The 18,633-nt window shown below is 44.2% G+C and overlaps 1 protein-coding gene across 3 annotated transcripts; it reads left to right on the forward strand.

Annotated features, from left to right (window-relative positions):
* The first annotated feature begins 3,062 nt into the window (after window positions 1-3,062).
* Window positions 3,063-15,316, forward strand: LOC147192117 (alpha-1A adrenergic receptor-like). Of its 3 annotated transcripts, XM_086134870.1 has the most exons (5): window positions 3,063-3,136; window positions 3,227-3,299; window positions 9,626-9,743; window positions 11,636-12,891; window positions 14,260-15,316. In XM_086134870.1, exons 4-5 carry the CDS (start codon window positions 11,994-11,996, stop codon window positions 14,685-14,687), a joined length of 1,326 nt encoding a protein of 441 aa, XP_085990996.1. In that variant the 5' UTR covers window positions 3,063-3,136; window positions 3,227-3,299; window positions 9,626-9,743; window positions 11,636-11,993; the 3' UTR covers window positions 14,688-15,316. The 3 variants fall into 3 exon arrangements, with proteins under 3 accessions (XP_085990996.1, XP_085990997.1, XP_085990999.1); XM_086134871.1 differs by lacking the exon at window positions 3,063-3,136 and having other exon boundaries at window positions 3,143-3,299; XM_086134873.1 differs by lacking the exons at window positions 3,063-3,136; window positions 3,227-3,299 and having other exon boundaries at window positions 9,465-9,743.
* The last annotated feature ends 3,317 nt before the right edge of the window (window positions 15,317-18,633 follow it).

The following is an 18,633-nucleotide window of genomic DNA, read 5'->3' on the forward strand; positions in this document are numbered from 1 at the left end:
GCGACCCTCTTGAGGATTAGAAAATTGATGGATGGATGTATAGATCAGAATAAGAACAAACACCGGGAGGTAAACACAGCTGACACGTTCTTTTATACAAAGGAAAGAAATTGTTCCATTCAAACATAAAGTGAACTGCTTGCCACCAGTTCAAGCTAAATCACATGGCAGTGGGTGCATTGTAGAGCTGCTGAAATCTCATTCGTGTTTTTAGAAATTTAGAAAACCAAAATACTTGCAGCAAAAAGAAATTATTCAAGTTTGGTAACGAAGTCAAGCGTATAATTGCACGCTTTGGGCACTCTCTTTTGTCCTTGTCCTTGCAGAACAGATGATTTATTGATTCAGTTTTCAGGGCTGAGTTTAATTAATGAAACAAGAGTAATCATTTCAATGTAATGTAATTTGCCCATATGTAAATACATTCCAAGATTAATTCTGTTGTTGTCCCCCCCACCCCCAAAAAAGGCCTCTAGTACCGATGGATTTGAGCAACTTTTCTGAGAATTTTCCAGCATTTTTTGTTTGTTTGTTTACAAACAACCTTGTCAACCCAACAAATCACCCCTGTTTAGGTCATGTTTCTGAATGTGTAAATAGTTCAAAGTGTAACTCTTTATTGCAAAAACACATTGTTGGAGCTCTTGAGGTACACAGTACATGAAATGGAATGCAGCTCAGGGCATGTCTTCGTTCTCTGATGGCACAAGTAACCTACAGGCACAAGTAGCCGATAGGTTAGGGTTAGAGTTAGGGTTGGGTTGGGTTTATCGTTATGGGGGTTAGGGTTAGATTAGGTTTCGGTTTAAGGGTTAGGGGTAGGGGGTTTGGGTTATGTTCAGGATTAGTTTTAGGGTTAGGGCGGGGGTCGGCAACATGCGGTTCCAGAGCCGCATGCGGCTCTTTAGCGACATCTAGTGGCCCCTGGAGCTTTATAAAAAATGTTTGAAAATGGAAAATGATTTTGATAGTAGGCTAATATAGCTCAAATAGATATAGATATATGTTGCAGCTCCGAAAAAGGAGAGCTGTGGTGTTGGTTTTTGAAAACGTACACTTTATTTATGCTTTTAACAGTCTCGACAAAGAGAGACACGTCTGCTTCCGACTCCGTGCCTTCTCTCTTCTCGTTCGACTCGAGAGGCGTTCAAAGACAGCCTCAGAAAAACAGAAATTAATGATTCACTGACACTAAGAAAAGCAAAAATAATGCACCAAAACAAAAAATCAAGCGAGGAAAATACAAAATGATTTCTATGGGGGTGTTTGCGAACACACAACAAAGGAATGAATAGCATAAACAATTCCGCGACAGTCCAGTCTCCTACATACGTACAGCATGGGTTTCTTTCATTGTAAGGTTTATAGAAGGCTTTTATTTTTTTGCGGCTCCAGACATATTTGTTTTTTGTTTTTTTTTGTTCTATATGGCTCTTTCAACATTTTGGGTTGCCGACCCCTGGGTTAGGGTGTTAGGGTGAGGGTTGGAGTTAGGGTTTCGAGGGATAATGGGTGAGGATTAAGATTAGGGGTAATTCATAGAGTGTGAACCCCAACACAGTGTTTGACATTCACACAATAAGGATTTTGGACCCAATTATCCATCCATCCATCCTCCCATTTTGCGATCTGCTTATCCTTACAAGGGTCGCAGAGCGTGCTGGAGCCTAACCCAGCTGTCTTCGGGCAGTAGGAGGGGGACGCCCTGAACTGGTCACCAGCTAATCTCAGGGCACACAGAAATGAACTACCATTCACGATCACACTCTCACACCTTGGGACAATTTCGAGTGTTCTATTAACCTGGAATGTGGGAGGAAACCGGAGTACCCGGGGAAAATCCACGCAGGCTCAGAGAGAATATCACCAATCAGCAGAACCGTACCGGCCCACCAATAGTCCAAATTTGTGTATAATCGGCGCCCATTGAGATGCATTGGGGAAAAAAATATGAACAATAATTCCCCCCAAATCCTGTCACTGACATCACTGTCTGCAAATTATGGCATGACAACCGATCACCGATTTCGCATAAAATGCGAAATATGTCTCTAACGAGGCCAAAAAGACAAAATGACATCATCAGAGATGAGTACATGTCACGACCCCGTAATGTTAAACAATTATGTCGTCATCACAGTGATTACTTAAAAAACTTGTAAACCTCCTTCAAGTCCATTTTGGCATCACCATCACCTTTAAGTATACAGTATTAAAAATATAATCAACACCAACAAAAAAATGCAGTTCATGAAAGTGCTGAGGAAGCTTGCAATGCTGGGAATCGACTAGCCAACAGGGGCTGCTGAGTAAAAAAGTGGAAAATGTTAATTTAAGTCAATACTTCATTTGTTTGTGTGTGTGTGTGTGGTATTTATTACCAACCAGGTTCACACTATGTTAACACAAAAATATTAAGTCGGCCTAATTACCATAATTGTTCATGTTTAACTAGCATAATACAGTTGTTTGGAGGCGGTTGACAAGAAGATATTAAGTCAAGTCAATACTTCATTTGTTTGCATGACCAGTCTAATATTTGTGTATTGTGAAGCCAGGGGTTTTGAAGTGGTAAGTCGAGTTTGAATCAATGTCTTCTAGGCTACCTCTTTGTATCCAGCTGGCTTGGACAAGCCACATGTATTCAACGCAGGTTCCGGGAGTGTGAATTGTGTTTGTGATGGAACCATCATTTTATGCCTCGGAAAGGAGTGTAGTTTTGGAATTTGGGAAAGTAGGATTTTTCACTTCTTCCTACAATTGCTATTATCTTAGCAATCATCAGGGAGTTGGGCACTTTTTTTTTTTACATTGTGACCTTTCCGTTGTGACAGCCGTTCGAGTAAAAAAACAAAAAAACAAAAACATTTCCTTGGTAACAACATTTTCCAGAATTGTTGTTTTCACATTTTTGTCCTGGGGGTCAGATCAAATCAGAGAGACAATCAATGCTGATGTACTGTATATTTTGTTGTCGTATTTTTGACACCAGCAAGACTCTCAGCGGTATCGAGCTTCACAGACAGACGGACGGATGGTCAAAATGACCGACAGAAGGACAAGAAAGATGTGGAGTCATAATGCGGTCAGTCAAGAAAAGAGGAAGTCAGGCGAGGGGCGGGGCTTACTTGGTCAGGTGGGCTTGTCCACTGAGGTTGTCCCATGAGCAGAATGGCAGGCAGGATAGAAACACTTGACTTTCCTTCCTTCTCCTCCGTCTGGAAAGGATAACGCAGGAGAGCTGAGAGAACGCTATTCAGGAAAAGTTGCAGCCGTGAGACATGTGCTCCCTGAGGAAGGTAAGACTGCTTTTTTTTCTCTCTCTCTCTCCGTCTCTCTCTCTCTCTCTCTCACTGTCCTTTCCTTGTATCCCACTGCTGACTTTCCTGACTTAGTGGCTCCTCATTGACAATATTTGGATTGGTCTTCCTCCCATGAGCACACCACGAATGCAGCTATTTACCAAATCGGTCCATACTATTAACATATGCATGAATATTCAGGGTTTAATACAAATTTCTCACTTAAGTCAACTCCTTTTTGGCTTGCGGATACACATTAGGCATGCTTTCTTTTGCAGCTTCATTTGAAATTTTAATTAGAACACTTGTTTTTTTTTTAAACTCAAACTACACACCATTATAATGACACATTTTAATTAGATGATTTTAGCAAGGTTTGTTACATAAAAGCTTCATGAAATTATTTAGTTCCATAATACCCTATTGCTATTTGAGAATATCGAGTGAGCTCAGGGAAAAGTATGAAAGTGGGTGAGAGATATTGTCTCTCTCTTTACTGTTGCTACTGACCAGTGACCAATCCAGGGTGTAGTCCTGAGTCAGCTAGATAGACTCCACTTCCCCGTGACCCTGAACAGGATACGCAGCCTGGAAAATAAATGGATGGACATCTCCTGAGACCGGCAACTGTTTAAAGTACGCATTGCGCAGCAGAACGCCGCAAATGGTCAAGGTTGATAAAACTTAATGATTATAATCATGGAGCAATTGAATTATGACTTGAGGCAAGGACTTGTCCCCATCTACCCCGGAGAAAGCAGGATTCTAGAAACAGACCTCAAAATGTGAAGCAATTCATCACATGGCAGAGCAAGTGCGTGTGTGCATGCATGTGTAAAAAAAACAAATAAATCCATGAAAATGTTGCATTTCATTGGACTTGGAATACTTGCAGTGCAATGCAGCACTGCAAGTATTACATTACCGGCACATTGTGAAAGCTGGCATGATTTATTTTTTGTTTCTAATCAGAAAAATGGCCTTAAAATTTGATCAGGCGAAAGCTATGAATAATTCATTCGTCATTACAAAGTCAATATGTATTTTTCAATGAGAGAAAAACAATCACATTTTTGGTCGTTTATGTCTTCAATACATTCATATTTTGTTGCAGTACACCGGACCGCAAGATACTCTGTTAAACTGCTGTTGATTAATTAGGCACAAACTGTCACGTTGTAATTCAGAACACGGATTACACTGGTCAACATTTGAGATGCTGATTTAAAAAAATGTCCTTACTTTCCCCCCCCCCCCCTTTTTTGTTTTTAAGTTTGACCTATTAAAGATTGCCTCACGAGGGTCGTAGGCGTGCTGGAGCCTATCCAAGCTGTCATCGGGCAGTAGACGGGGTACACCCTGACGGGTTGCCAGCCAATCGCCGGGCACACAGAGATAAACAACCGTCCGTGCTCACACTCACACGAGGGACAATTTAGAGTGTTCAATCAGCCTGCCATGCTTGTTTTTGGAATGTGGGAGGAAACCGGAGTACCCGGAGAAAACCCACGCAGGCCCGGGGAGAACTTGCAAACTCCACACAGGGAGGCCAGAGCTGGAATTGAACCCGGTACCTCTGTACTGTGAGGTTGACGCGCTAACCACTGGACCACTCTGCGCCACCCACATATTTTACCATGCGTTGTAATTTGTAGCCTAACCCTTAATTTTTACATATTACCAAATATGTCTCGAATACTATTACTACTAGATATTATCCATTCATCCATCCATTTTCCGATCCGCTTTATCCTCACAAGGGTCGTGTGGGTGTGCTGGAGCCTATCCCATGCCCGGAACACCGCACCAGGGAGGCGTCCAGGAGGCATCCTAATTAGATTCCCGAGCCACCTCATCTGGCTCCTCTCGATGTGGAGGAGAAGCGGCTCTACTCTGAGCCCCTCCCGGATGACCGAGCTTCTCACCTTATCTCTAAGGGAGAGCCCGGACACCCTGCGGAGAAAAATCATTTCGGCCGCTTGTATCCGGTATCTCGTTCTTTCGGTCACGACCCATAGCTCGTGACCATAGATGATTGTTGGGACGTAGATCGACCAGTAAATTGAGAGCTTACCAGGGAGGCTGAGGAGTGTGATCCCTCTGTAGTTGGAACACACCCTCCGGTCCCCCTTTTTAAAAAGAGGGACCACCACCCCAGTCTGCCAATCCAGAGGCACTCTCCCCGATGACCACGCGATACTGCAGAGGCGTGTCAACCAGGACAGCCCCACAGCATCCAGAGCCTTGAGGAACTCCGGGCGGATCTCATCCACCCCTGGGGCCTTGCCACCGAGGAGCTTTTTAACCACATCGGTGACTTCAACCACAGAGATAGGAGAGCCCACCTCAGGATCCTCAGACTCTGCTTCCTCAGAGGAAGGCGTGTTGGTGGAGTTGAGGAGGTCTTCGAAGTACTCTGCCCACCGGTTCACAATGTCCCGAGTCGAAGTCAGCAGCGCCCCATCCCCACTGTGTTAGTGGTGCACTGCTTCCCCCTCCTGAGACGTCAGATGGTGGACCAGAATTTCCTCGAAGCCGTCCGGAAGTTGGCTTCCATGGCCTCACCGAACTCTTCCCACGCCCGGGTTTTTGCCTCGGCGACCACCGAAGCTGCATTCCGCTTAGCCAGTCGATACCCGTCAGCTGCCTCTGGGGTCCCACAGGCCATAAAGGCTCGATAGGACTCCTTCTTCAGCTTGACGGCATCCCTTACTGCTGGTGTCCACCAGCGAGTACGGGGGTTGCCGCCACGACAGGCACCAACCACCTTACGGCCACAACTCAGATTGGCCGCCTCAACAATAGAGGCACAGAACATGGTCCACTCAGACTCAATGTCCCCCGCCTCCCCAGGACATGGGAAAAGCTCTGCCGGTGGTGGGAGTTGAAACTTTCTGACAGGGGATTCCGCCAGACGCTCCCAACAAACCCTCACAATACGTTTGGGTCTGCCAGGATGGACCGGCATCTTCCCCCACCATCGGAGCCTACTCACCACCAGGTGGTGATCAGTTGACAGCCCCGTCCCCCTCTTCACCCGAGTGTCCAAAACATGCGGCCGCAAATCCGATGATACAACCACAAAGTCAATCATTGAACTGCGGCCTAGGGTGTCCTGGTGCCAAGTGCACATATGGACACCCTTATGTTTGAACAAGGTGTTCGTTATGGACAATCCGTGACGAGCACAGAAGTCCAACAACAAAACACCACTCAAGTTCTGATCGGGGGGGCCGTTCCTCCCAATCACGCCCTTCCAGGTCTCACTGTCATTGCCCACATGAGCATTGAAGTCCCCCAGCAGAACAAGGGAGTCCCCAGCAGGAGTACTCTCCGGCACACCCTCCAAGGACTCCAAAAAGGGTGGGTACGCTGAGCTGCTGTTTGGTGCATATGCACAAACAACGGTCAGGACCCGTCCCCCCACCCGAAGGTGGAGGGAGGCAACCCTCTCGTCTACCGGTGTGAACCCCAATGTATAGGCACTCTGTTCATCTCTGATGAATTGATTTTGTCAATATTTGTTGCCCGTCATTATTAGGTGATCAGGATTAGGCAACACAAATCGAGTTCGAATTTTTGCTATATCCCTCACATCACAATGTACAAAGCATGAATCTTAACTGAAGTGCAGGGGGCGAGTACCGATAAAAGTGTACAATTCGGTACTTATCTAAATGAGGACTTTTTCAGCTTTGGCAGTTATTTGCTCTCTCCCAAGGGCCATTATGAAGCTTATGAAGCTGATAAAATTTAAGTCACCACGATATATCAATAAGCACCTTGGTACTCCAACAGCTTAAGGAACCTCTTTGATTGCTTTTAAACACAATTGACTTTTTATAATACGCCACAGACTCTACTTGGGCCAAATTCACCAGTCCGGAGTGGATGATCCATCCATCGATCCGGCTAGCCGGCTAGCTGGCTCGCTGGCTACCTGCATACCGACAGTGGGCAAGATGTGCAAAGGGCAAGAAGGCTGTTAACGCTACGATAGATTGAACTGTAATGTACCCGTTTATCATTTCTGTCACTTTGCTGCCATTGCACTTCTCTATTAAACATGAGCGTGAATGAAACGTGAAATGGAAAGTCATGTGCCCGAGACTTTATGACTCCATATGGTGACCGACCGCGACGGTAAAAGAGTCCTATTCTCTCACCTTGAGGGAATGGCTTTAAATAGGGCTCATTCATCCACTTTGGACTCACCTACAGCGGTCAGGTGTCCTCACAAATCACATTTTGGAACATATCCCATAAATGCATTAGCAGGTGATGAAAAACAGGCATAATTTGGGAAATACTTTGTAATTCAAAGGTCAAAGTTTAGCTTGGACTGCATCATACAGAGAAGGGTTTTTTTTTTTTGTTTTTTTTTAAATGTCATTTCTCAAGATACCAGTAAACCATGCCAGATTTTTTGGGGGGGTTGGGTTTTTTTTTGTTGCGTTTTTTTTTTTTTTGTTATTTTATATTTTGTTATTTTGCAGTAACTGAACATTAAGATTTGGACAGCACAATGTGTTTATAAAAATGACCATTTCTTTAATGAATCAAAAATATTCTCATTATAGAAAAAAAACGCCACAAGTTCACATGAACCAGAATGTGTATTTATGTTTTTATCACTCACAAATAAATGCCTTGCGTGCAGCCTGGCGTCGCTTCAGACTACTTATGTGACACAGGGTTTATGGGTTGTTGTTTTTTTTCTTTTTAGTTTTTTTGAGCAGCTACAGAGAAGGACTGTTCATCCAAAGTGAGGGCAATTCACAGAAAGCTACAAGGACGCAGCAATTCTTTCTTGGCATTCATGTGAAAAAAGTTTTATTCTTGCAAGACTGATCGTTACATCAATGATGAATAAAGAGGCAGGTTTTTTTATTTTTATTTTTTAAATTCTGTGCGAAATATCCTTCACCCAGGAGGTTTATGGACTGCAAACCGGTTGACGTTCCATCAAGGCCAGTGTGTTTTGTTGTTTCTCTGCTGGTTGTTCGTCTTTCGCTAAGGCTTTGCACTCATTGGACAGCCAACATAATGGCTTGCCCTCTGCAGTTTTTGCGTAAGCATAACATTACAGTTTTGACAAAAGCCTATTTTATCAGAATATTTCTATGAATAATGGTTTTAACAGTGAGTAAGTAATGTCACGCAGCTGCACGCCAATACATCGTCTCGTTGGCATCATTTTGTTTGGATGTGGGGGGGCGGGGGGGGGGGGGGGCATGTGTTTAAGGGCCTGCAGGTATGAGTGCAAATCTTTAACAGAATTAAGTTTTTTATTCATATCATATCATGCAGACGGTGGAAGGGGCGGTATGCGCCAAAAGTGGGGGCATCCACAGCCCCCTCCAACTCCATCCTCCATTTTTCAAAAGGCATACAGCATTACAGGTGGCGGATGTATACCGACATCGACCGGCAGAACATTCCGTGCGCTCGTGCATATTTGGGAACCACACCGTCTGAAGAGTGACTGCGGAAAAAAAAAAAAAAAAAAAAAAGACAGGATGTGTGTGTGTGTGTGTTGACACACACACATCCTGAGATCTTGTATTCACAAGATGTCAGTGTATGAGAGATCTGATGTAAGAGTTACAGTAAAGCTGGAAAACACATTTACAGGTGCAGATGTCATTTTGCATTGGCAGGCCACAGTCAAATAATATTTTTGGAAGGTAGAACCAGGCAAGAAAATTTCCGAGGTGGCAAATATGTTCTGTTGGCACTTCACCACACTATGAAATATAATTTCACCAAATATCCCGACTTTTTCAATCTCCTGCATAAACAATACGAAACATTGCATCCCTTCCTGTCAGGTAAGAAAACACCCTCGTTGCGCCACAATACCCACCGAGGCCCAGCCCGGTTTGCCAAATTCCCAAACATGGTAAACTGGACTTGCCCCGACACGAAAATGAACATGCGTCCATTTTCACGCTGAGCGCACATGCGTCCGTCTATAAAAATAGGGCCACTATTTATCCTCCAGGGCATACCACAAGCCATGAGTGGTATCACTCTTTTGGGATGCAAAAGGTGCCTTGCAAGGAAGCGTCTGCTCGCCAACGATGGTCCTCAGGTGCAATCACCCTCATTAATATTCCACTCAGTTCAAGAAAAAACTTGTGGAGCCACCTCAAGGTCAAATGAAGCCATGGTGTGTGTTTGCGATTTGTTAGGGGTTGAATTATTGCGTCTCGGCTCAAGGGCCAAAAGGACAGCGTTGTATGTGGGAGTCTGCGCCTCTCTCATTCGTCCCTCACACCATCTGTCTTTACTGTCCAGAATAAGCGCATTTTTTGTTGCAGGTGCAAAGCTGAGTCTCGAACTGAAGAGTTTTGCAGACGTCGTGTCTTTCTAAAACAGGAACTCCAAGTTCAATCGTCAGCCTGTCCTCTTATCCTGGACTTAGTGCTCAGCTTGCAGGTATAAAACGGTCAAAGAGGCAATCACACACTGCGGCTGTACCTCTGCTCTTAAAATAAATGATCTCCCTCTCACATCTGTCTTTATATCGCCTGCATGGTTGAGTGGAGGTTCTCCTACAAAACTGATTTTTTTTTCTAACTCTTGGAATTTCTGGTGCCCTCATAGGTGTTCTCACGAATAATTATAAAATGCAGATATTAGTCATTTGACGAGACATTGCACGTGAATGCAAATAAGTGAGTCAAACTGGCGAAAGAAAAAAAGTTCAGACGCAATAGATTGTTGGAGGTCAGATTCTGGATGATGTGTTGAACACCGTTTCATTGTCACGCCGTTGGTAAACGAGAGAAGCAGATATTTATCCATCCATCCATTTTCTAATCCGCTTATCCTCACGAAGGTCGCGGGTGCGCCGGAGCCCAGCTGTTTTCGGGCACTAGGCCTAAACTGGTTGCCAGCCAATCGCAGGCGGATATTTATGCAAATCATAAAACATATTCATGCTGCAAAACACATTACCAATGCTGAACGGAACAGTCGTAAGAAGCCGTGCATATAAATCACACGCACTCACACACAATATTAGGCACACGTATACAATCCAATGCTCTGTTATTGTTGTGAGCAGTTTATTCTGGCTTCAGCAAGATCACGTCAGCATCAGTTGACATTGGAGGAGTATTCATCAACATGGTTATGATGGCGGTTATGTTTTACAGCACGGCCGAGAGGTTCTGGTTTTCGGATCTCAGCTCAGACCGTCCTGAGTGTGGCGTTTGTATGTTGTACCCAGCATGCTCCCACATTCCAAAATACGCATTCAGTCCAGACAGTGGATATCATCTCTGAGCAAGTGGTCATTATGTTACGGCTGAATGGTATGACTGCCGCTTGTGCAAAGTAATCATCAAACGCAGTTATTTCATATTTACCCATCCCTTTTAGACAGGATGCAGCAGGAATTTCCACCTGTTTGAAGTGTGCGATCATAAAGACGATGAAAAAATAAGATGCGTGTCCAGTCATCAATTTTAGGATTTGGGACTTGCTTGGCTAAAATGGAACAGACTTAGCTTCTGACAAGTCTGTTTACATTTGAAAATCCGCATTTTGCAAGTACCGTATTGGCCCGAATATAAGACGGTGTTTTTGCATTGAAATAAGACTGAAAAAGTGTGTGTGTGTGTGTGGGGGGGGGGGGGGGGGGGGTCTAGATGTTATACCCATTCACGACGCTAGATGACGCCAGATATCATTGAAGCGAATGCTGAACTTGACTCCCCAGGCCAAAGTGAACCCGTCACAAAGAATAAAAATTAAAATAGCGGTAGCACGAAGAAGAAAAATAAAAAATAGCGCTAAGAAAGAAAAGAGAAGAAAATAATAGAAGAGATAACAGAAAATGGAGAAACGTAGCGACAATCTGGAGAAAAGTGGGTCGAAGATCGGCCAGGTTAACCGGCAGCTGAGGAGAAGTTATGATGTAATTTACATTTCAAAAACCAGAAGCCATTCATTTACAAATGTATTTGCACTTTAGATTTGAATGAGGCAAAATAACATGCTTTTTCTCTCAAATATATTATAATCATTTGTTTCAGATTAACTGTAATTATTTTCTGTATAAAAATTAATTTGGTGTTCAAATGGGCTTTTTTCAAACTTGAGTCTTGAAAAAGAGGGGGTCGTCTTATAATCAGGGCCGTCTCATAATCGGGCCAGTAAGATAAGATAAGATATCCTTTATTTGTCCCACAATACGGTATATATATATAATTTGTCTCATCTTTGAAAGTGTTTTTTTTTCTGGCTTAGGCTCACAAAAAGTATTGGCACACAAAAATGTTGTTGTAGTGACATTGTTTTTTTTTTCTCTGTTGTTTGAACAGGTCTCATGCCTCTAACAGTTGTCGGCATGGGTGAACACAAGATGGAAAACCCAGCGGTGATTTCCGCGTAAAGTCTGAATATTTGTCATTTCTATTATGCTCCCGCCGGAAGGATTATGACAAGCCGTGGCTGCGTTTGTCTCTCTAAATATGACAGTTTGCCAAGGGAGGAAAAAAAAGCCTCTGGCTGCGCAGTGTGATGAAAGCAGTTTCATCTGCAACTTCATTAGAGGGTCGAGGTGAATGGTTTGATCATCTGCGTTCAGAGGAGAAGGTGGATGCAGATGGGGTACGTATGGAGCCGATTTGATGAGACCTGATCAAGCAAAAACAAAAAGATCCGAAAGCTGCTTGGAGCATGAGTGTCTTTCCTATGGAAGAGACGTGTCGTAATTGTAGCTCCACCACAGAGCCGAAGGTGGATGTTGCCAAAATGGTTTTCTTGGGAATAGTGCTGGCAGTCTTCGTTGTGTTTGGCGTCCTTGGCAACATCCTGGTGATCCTCTCGGTGGTGTGCCATCACCACTGGCGCTCTGTGACTCATTACTTCATCGCCAACCTGGCGGCGGCCGACCTGCTGCTCAGCTCTGCCGTCCTGCCTTTCTCCGCCACTTCAGAGGCGCTTGGCAGATGGGTGTTCGGGCGGTCTTTCTGCAACGTCTGGGCGGCCCTGGATGTCCTCTGCTGCACCGCCTCCATCCTCAGCCTGTGCGTGATTTCTATCGACCGCTATCTCGCCGTCAGCTACCCTTTGCGTTACCCGGCTATGGCTACCGGCCGACGAGGCCTGGCTGCAGTGGCTGCTCTCTGGGGACTCTCGGCAGCCATATCCGTGGGCCCTCTGTTTGGCTGGAAGGAGCCTGACCCAGAAGATGACACGGTGTGCCGAATCACGGAGGAACCCGGCTACGCCTTGTTCTCAGCCCTCGGCTCTTTCTACATACCGCTGGCGATCATTCTCTCCATGTATTGCCGGGTGTATAGCGTGGCGAGGAGGGAGACAGAAACTCTCAAGATGGGTAGCGACGGAGCAGGACTTGAGTCCGAAGGGGTGATTCTGAGGGTGCACAGGGGGAACGGCGCTCAAACGGGCAAGCGTGAAAAGGACACCGGCACCAGGAGGTACAAATGGGTCACCGGTGCCTTACCCAAGATGCTCAAGCTGCCAAGTGAGGAGAAAGCAGCAAAGACCCTTGGGGTGGTCGTCGGGTGCTTCGTTCTGTGCTGGCTGCCTTTTTTCCTCGTCTTCCCAATTGGTAAGTAACTCATCACACAAGCCTCTCTCTCTCTCTCCCCCAAACAAAATCCGTTCAAGCGTCATCTAAAGCGCAGAAGGTCAAAGTCAAAACCTGCGGGTGTTTGATCAACAGCCACATTTCTGGCTGCGCTTTTTCTCCCATCAAGTTATTCAACCCGAGCCCCATATAGCATGAGAGTGACGCATAAAGCGTTAAGACGACTGTCGAGCATCAGCAGCTCTCTCTCGTCGGAGATGATAATTACAATCTTCACTGAAGTTCCATTTGAGTGTGCTCTGCTATCTTTGAGATGAATCTGATAAATCGAGCTTAAAAAGTGCCTTCGATTCCCCCTAGCACTTTTATCACCATGTCGTCATTCATGTTAAAAGTTACGGAGAGTTAATTATCGAATTTTTGAAGTGGCGCAGCTTGAGTCCGTGATGTTGTGTCACCGTCTTCATCAAAACACCTCATTGATCAATCTGTGAAGGAAAGGTCGTCCTGGGAAACACTGTTTGAATGATTCAAGTCATATTTCGTTCGCCAAAAAGAAGAATTTTTCCAAAAAAAACAACACGTTTTTTTAAATCAAAAAGCCATCCGTCGCTGTTGATCCTGGAAACATTTGCATCATAATGTTTGTGTTCCATCTTATGAGCATGACGTGAGGTTTGACCTCATGGCCCAATATGCCAGGCCTTTACCTTTTCCACGAAGACACATCAAGAATGAAATCACAAGCAGCCAACAAACTCAACCCAAAAAAAAAAAGCAGAATGGACTTTGACGACGGGATGAAATTGAATGAGCGTCTCTCCAATGAGAGCGATTCCGGATAACAAGCATGCGATTTAATGGGCTGTAATGCTCATGGACATCCTCAGTTGCCGGGTAGCCTCTCAAGACAGTCACATCATGTCATCACAGAAAAAAAAGTGATACATTCCAATCGAGGCGAACCTTCACGGCTCACAGCGCAGCGCTCTTTCCAGCTTCCAGGAAATGATAGCTCGGCATTCCCAGGAGCACCGTTTTCAAAATTGCTGAAGTTTTGAGTTTAGTACTAAACACACCAAGGGGAGGCTTCTTTCTTTGCCTGCACATCACTGCAAAAAAATTTGCACAAATGGTCAAAAACCAGCAAACGTAATCTAGTTATTAGCTCTGTATTATGCAGATACCAAGAAGCTACACAGAACAAAAAATACGGTTAGGTTTATTTTAGCTAGCAGATTGGAACTTTTTTTTTTTTTAACTCATCCAGTACCAGCCAATTCTAGACCAAGTCTGAAAAGACGTTTAAAAACGTCTTTGGGAGTGAATGAGTTAATATATACTGTGACTGTCTAACAAAATGTTGATTTATGTTTGGGGATGTTGTAGGCTCCATCTTCCCATCCTGCAAGCCACCTGAGACGGTGTTTAAGGTCACCTTCTGGCTAGGCTACTTCAACAGTTGCATTAATCCCATCATCTACCCGTGCTTCAGCCAGGAGTTCAAGAAAGCCTTCCACAACGTGCTCCGCAGCCTCTGCCTGAGAAATGGCGAGACCCAAGGAGCCCACAACACCAGCCACTCCGCTAGTCCACGACCAGTATCTAATAGACCTGATTTCTCGACGTCGAACGGTGCTTCTTCATGGCGCTGCTGCGGGACGCTGCGTGTGTCCTCTGAAGGTGGTTCCGATGACGCGAGTTCAGCGAGTCTTCTGAGGTCGTGCTGCCTCTCAACTCGTCAAACGCCAGTACCTGAGTACTCCTCTGCAAAGGTCTTACGCCTTTCACTCAAGGTTCCTGGGGAGGCCGTTTGATTCGTACTGTCCAGCACTTGGCCAAGTTTGATCCTACAAGGATCAATCACAAGTACAGTCTGTATATTTTCATTCATATGTCAAATGACGCAATAACCACGACTACTATTCCCAAAACAGTCATTTATGTTGGAACAACTTAAAATTATAAATGCTTGACACATATGGCAACATTATTAGTTAGCACAACAAGCAAGCAACTTGCAAAACAATTTGCCGGGGTGTTTTTAACGTAGATCTTCAAGTTGGGGGACAATACAAAGAGCAAATAGTTCTGCAATGTAAATCTTTTGGTGAATTGCACAAGGTAAAATTTTATTGCCGTTTGTTGCCTTGAAATTTTGAGTTAGTTTTTTTACAATGTACCTAAAATTGTGCAATTGACCCTTTATGAGGATAAACTAAGCCTACGTTCACTCGATTATTGTCATGTAAATACCTTCAACAATACTCAAATGAAAGGAATATCAAACTAACTGGAACAATTTGCATATTTTTCCGACCGCTCTGATCTTTACTGACTGATCTGTACTGCTTCTAAATGCATTTGGAACTAAACTGGTATCTAAAAGGGTGGAACTCGACATTGATTCACAGAATCAGATTTTTCATGAGACGCTATTAATGATATGAGAAGAACACAAAATGTGCAGTTATTGGAATTTTAAAAAAAGCACAGGTCAGGGTGAATGTACAGAAAATGCTGGATATCCTCTACTGATGATTTAAGTGCTCCCCATGCTTGCTTGGTTTTTCTCCAGGTGGTCCCCGGTTCCTCCTACCGTCATGTTAGGTTCACTGAAGACTCTAAACCAGCGGTATCCAACCTTTTTTGCCCCACGGACCGGTTTATTGTCAGACAATATTTTCAGGGACCGGCCTTTAAGGTGTGACGGATAAATACAACAAAATAATATGATATGACCTGCATGAAAACTGTGGTATTTTCGAAACATAATAACAAACATGAATCCTGACACGAGGAACGTCCGATTTGGACGCAACGCTCTCTGGTCGCTATGGTAACATTTAAACGTGCCTTCAAAATAAGATACGCCGCAAATACAAAGTGCATGAAAAATACGACTCACCATGCCGCATATCATGCACAGTGGGGTTGGTGCGTGGGAATCTGCCGTTGAGATAAATCCGTATTTTAAGTAGGACTCCTGATACTGTCGATTAAATGTAGCCTTTCTTGAAAGTATTTTCCCCCTCCCCAAGACGTTAGTTTTTTACTCATTTTGCTAACCCCCAGATTTCATTTTAGCGGTAACTTATCACATGACTGAGAAGTGTGCCTTGACCTGCATAAAGAGTTACACATTGTAGACGGATTTAAAAGAAAATCCGGCAATTTTTCGAAATGAAACATCTTTCAGATTCCAAAGTGAATACAACTGAAGTAATGTAAGTTCTTCATTCTTTCTGTGCGGCCCAGTACCAAATGACCGACGGACCGGGACCGCTCTGCGGCCCGGGGACCACTGCTCTAAATTGTCCATAGATTTGAAGCCAAGTGTCAGCCGTGTTTTGTCTACATGTGCCTTGCAATCGGCAGCCGACTAGTCCGGGCTATATACTGCATCTTCTGAAATAGTCTCCAGCACAGCAGTGTTCCTGAGGTGGATTAAAATGGATGAAAGGGTAGAAAACAAAAGCCGTCGTTTCTCCGTTTTCAACTCAAAAAGGCTTGAAAAGTCATTTATGAAAAGCTTTCACAGAATGCTTCCAGTGTGTTCTTTCTAACTACAAGACAATTCCCTTTGCCTCTCCTTGAAAGTAGCGCTAGAATAAAATCACCTCTTTGGAGCCTGTTGCCAGGCAGTGGAGCAGTGATGATGCCTGAGCAGGCTTATCTGCCAAGTGCAGCATGATGAAGGAATTTCTCAAAGACAAATAATTTGTCATTTTGAAGTTACCTGACGTGAGAACATAAGTGGAGGTGCTGACAACAGTCTGTTTTCACGCCAACGCATGTACTTTTTAACAGTGGTGACTCATGTTTTAACTGCATCAATCTCAGACATTTTATCTTCTAAAGTGATGCAAATATGCCTGCTCACGAAGGAATTATGCAACAGAGGATTTCTGAAACAGGCTACATCAATATGTAAAAAGGAATGTGACTGAATTTGAAATTACTACCATTACATACATAGATATCTATATATGTGTATATTGATATATATAAATATATAGATAGAGATATATAGCTAAATATATAGACAGAGAGAGACAGGGAGATAGAGAGAGCGAGAGAGAAGACCGGGGGCTGACTGCTTAGCGCGTTGACCTCACAATGCAGAGGTGCAGGGTTCGATTCGGGCTCTGGCCTTCCTGTGTGGAGTTTGCATGTTCTCCCTGGGCCTGCGTGGGTTTTCTCCGGGTAGTCTGGTTTCCTCCCACATTCTAAAAACATGCATAGCGGGTTAATGGAACACTCCTAATTGTCCCTAGCTGTGATTGCGATTGTGGATGGTTGTTCGTCAATATGTGCCCTGCGATTGGCTGGCAACCGGTTCAGGGTGTCCCCCGCCTACTGCCCGAAAACGGCTGGGATAAGCTCCAGCTCGCCCCATGCAAACTCCACGCAGGAAGGCCGGGTATCGAACCCTGCATTTCTGCACTTGTGAGGCCGACGTGCTAACCAGACATTCGCCGTGTGTGTGTGCACGTTCAAACTGAGATATAGATAGATATTTTTTTAAATGGTTGGACTGAGACTTTTTATTTCCCCTCCCCTCATGAAAATCCAAAACATTTATGCTCTGTTCACTTGAATATTTCTGCGTGATTCAAATCTTTGCATGCACTGGAGAGCGGGCGTTCAAGCCGAGTTCCCCTGTGGCAATAAAATACACAAACCTTAAAATGAATAATTCAGAGCATATTTATCGAATCCGCGTTCGCCTCGTCTGTGTCTCCTTACCAAAGCGAACCACCTGCATATGTTATCTTCTCTGTGTGGGGGAGTGTGTCAAATTCATCATTTAGCAACTCTCATTTAAGACGCAGCATGCTGCTGAAATGGAGTCCAACCAAATAGATTGGTGAAAAATTTGCATGTTACTAATTATAACCAAATTTTTTTTTTTCTTTTAAACCTTGCTACTGAGTGGCAACAAGTCCAAGGCGTTACTCCAGCTCCCCACCTTAAGTCAGTTGGGATATGCTCCAGCATAAGCAGTGTCAGAAATGTATCGGTGCCCTTATGCAGCAATTTTGTCCCAGCCTTTGTCGAGGAGGGAACCAACATTCCACCTACCCCAATCAACAACCCAATCAACCCCATGCAAAGGAGATGTGCCGCAGTGCATGAGGCGAACGTTGGTCACAGCGGATCCTGACTGGTTTTCAGACAACCCAATTCAGTAAAACCTCACATTTTCGAGTAACCTTTTATTGTGGGTAGCCGAAGACACACCTGTGCAATACAGTATTCGTTCTGTATGATCAGAATCGTTTTTAACCTGCTATGGATTTCACTGCACTATTCAACTCAGAAAGCAGCGGTGAGGGAATATCTGTTGTGAAATTCAAACTCCCTCAAAGAGGGGGAAAAAAAGACCGCAGAACAGTTCTGTCCCAGGAACAGCACCTCATATCGGCAGCAGGTGAGCAATCTGTGATGTGTAACTGCTCCTGATGAGTGTTGCTCTTGACTTAAGTCTGTGGGCAAGTGGTGTCTTACATTCACCAACCAATGTTTTACTATCCAATTGACAAAAGGATCAAAAGATATATTTAAACGTTCCAATGTCTCTTGCATTTCACTTTGTGTACGTGGACATAAAATCCAATTCCAAGCAAATGGATTGATACTAGAACAGCACATAAAGCATGCATTATGGGAATCTCGTGGTTGTTTTCCTAAAGAGCTTATTGACGCTTTTCAAAAAAAAAAAAAATTATGCAATTTTTGGCAGCAATTATTAGAAATTAA

This window comes from Hippocampus guttulatus, chromosome 17 (genome assembly GCF_054856545.1).
Source record: "Hippocampus guttulatus isolate MCC_2025c chromosome 17, RoL_Hgut_1.0, whole genome shotgun sequence".
Lineage (NCBI taxonomy): Eukaryota > Metazoa > Chordata > Actinopteri > Syngnathiformes > Syngnathidae > Hippocampus > Hippocampus guttulatus.

What these genes read in the sequence shown, in the direction of transcription:
- LOC147192117 (XM_086134870.1), top strand. Translation starts at nt 11,994, where the DNA reads ATGAGTGTCTTTCCTATGGAAGAGACGTGTCGTAATTGTAGCTCCACC. An exon ending in TTTCCTCGTCTTCCCAATTG is followed by an intron (nt 12,892 to 14,259) that starts GTAAGTAACTCA and finishes GGGATGTTGTAG; the next exon opens with GCTCCATCTTCCCATCCTGC.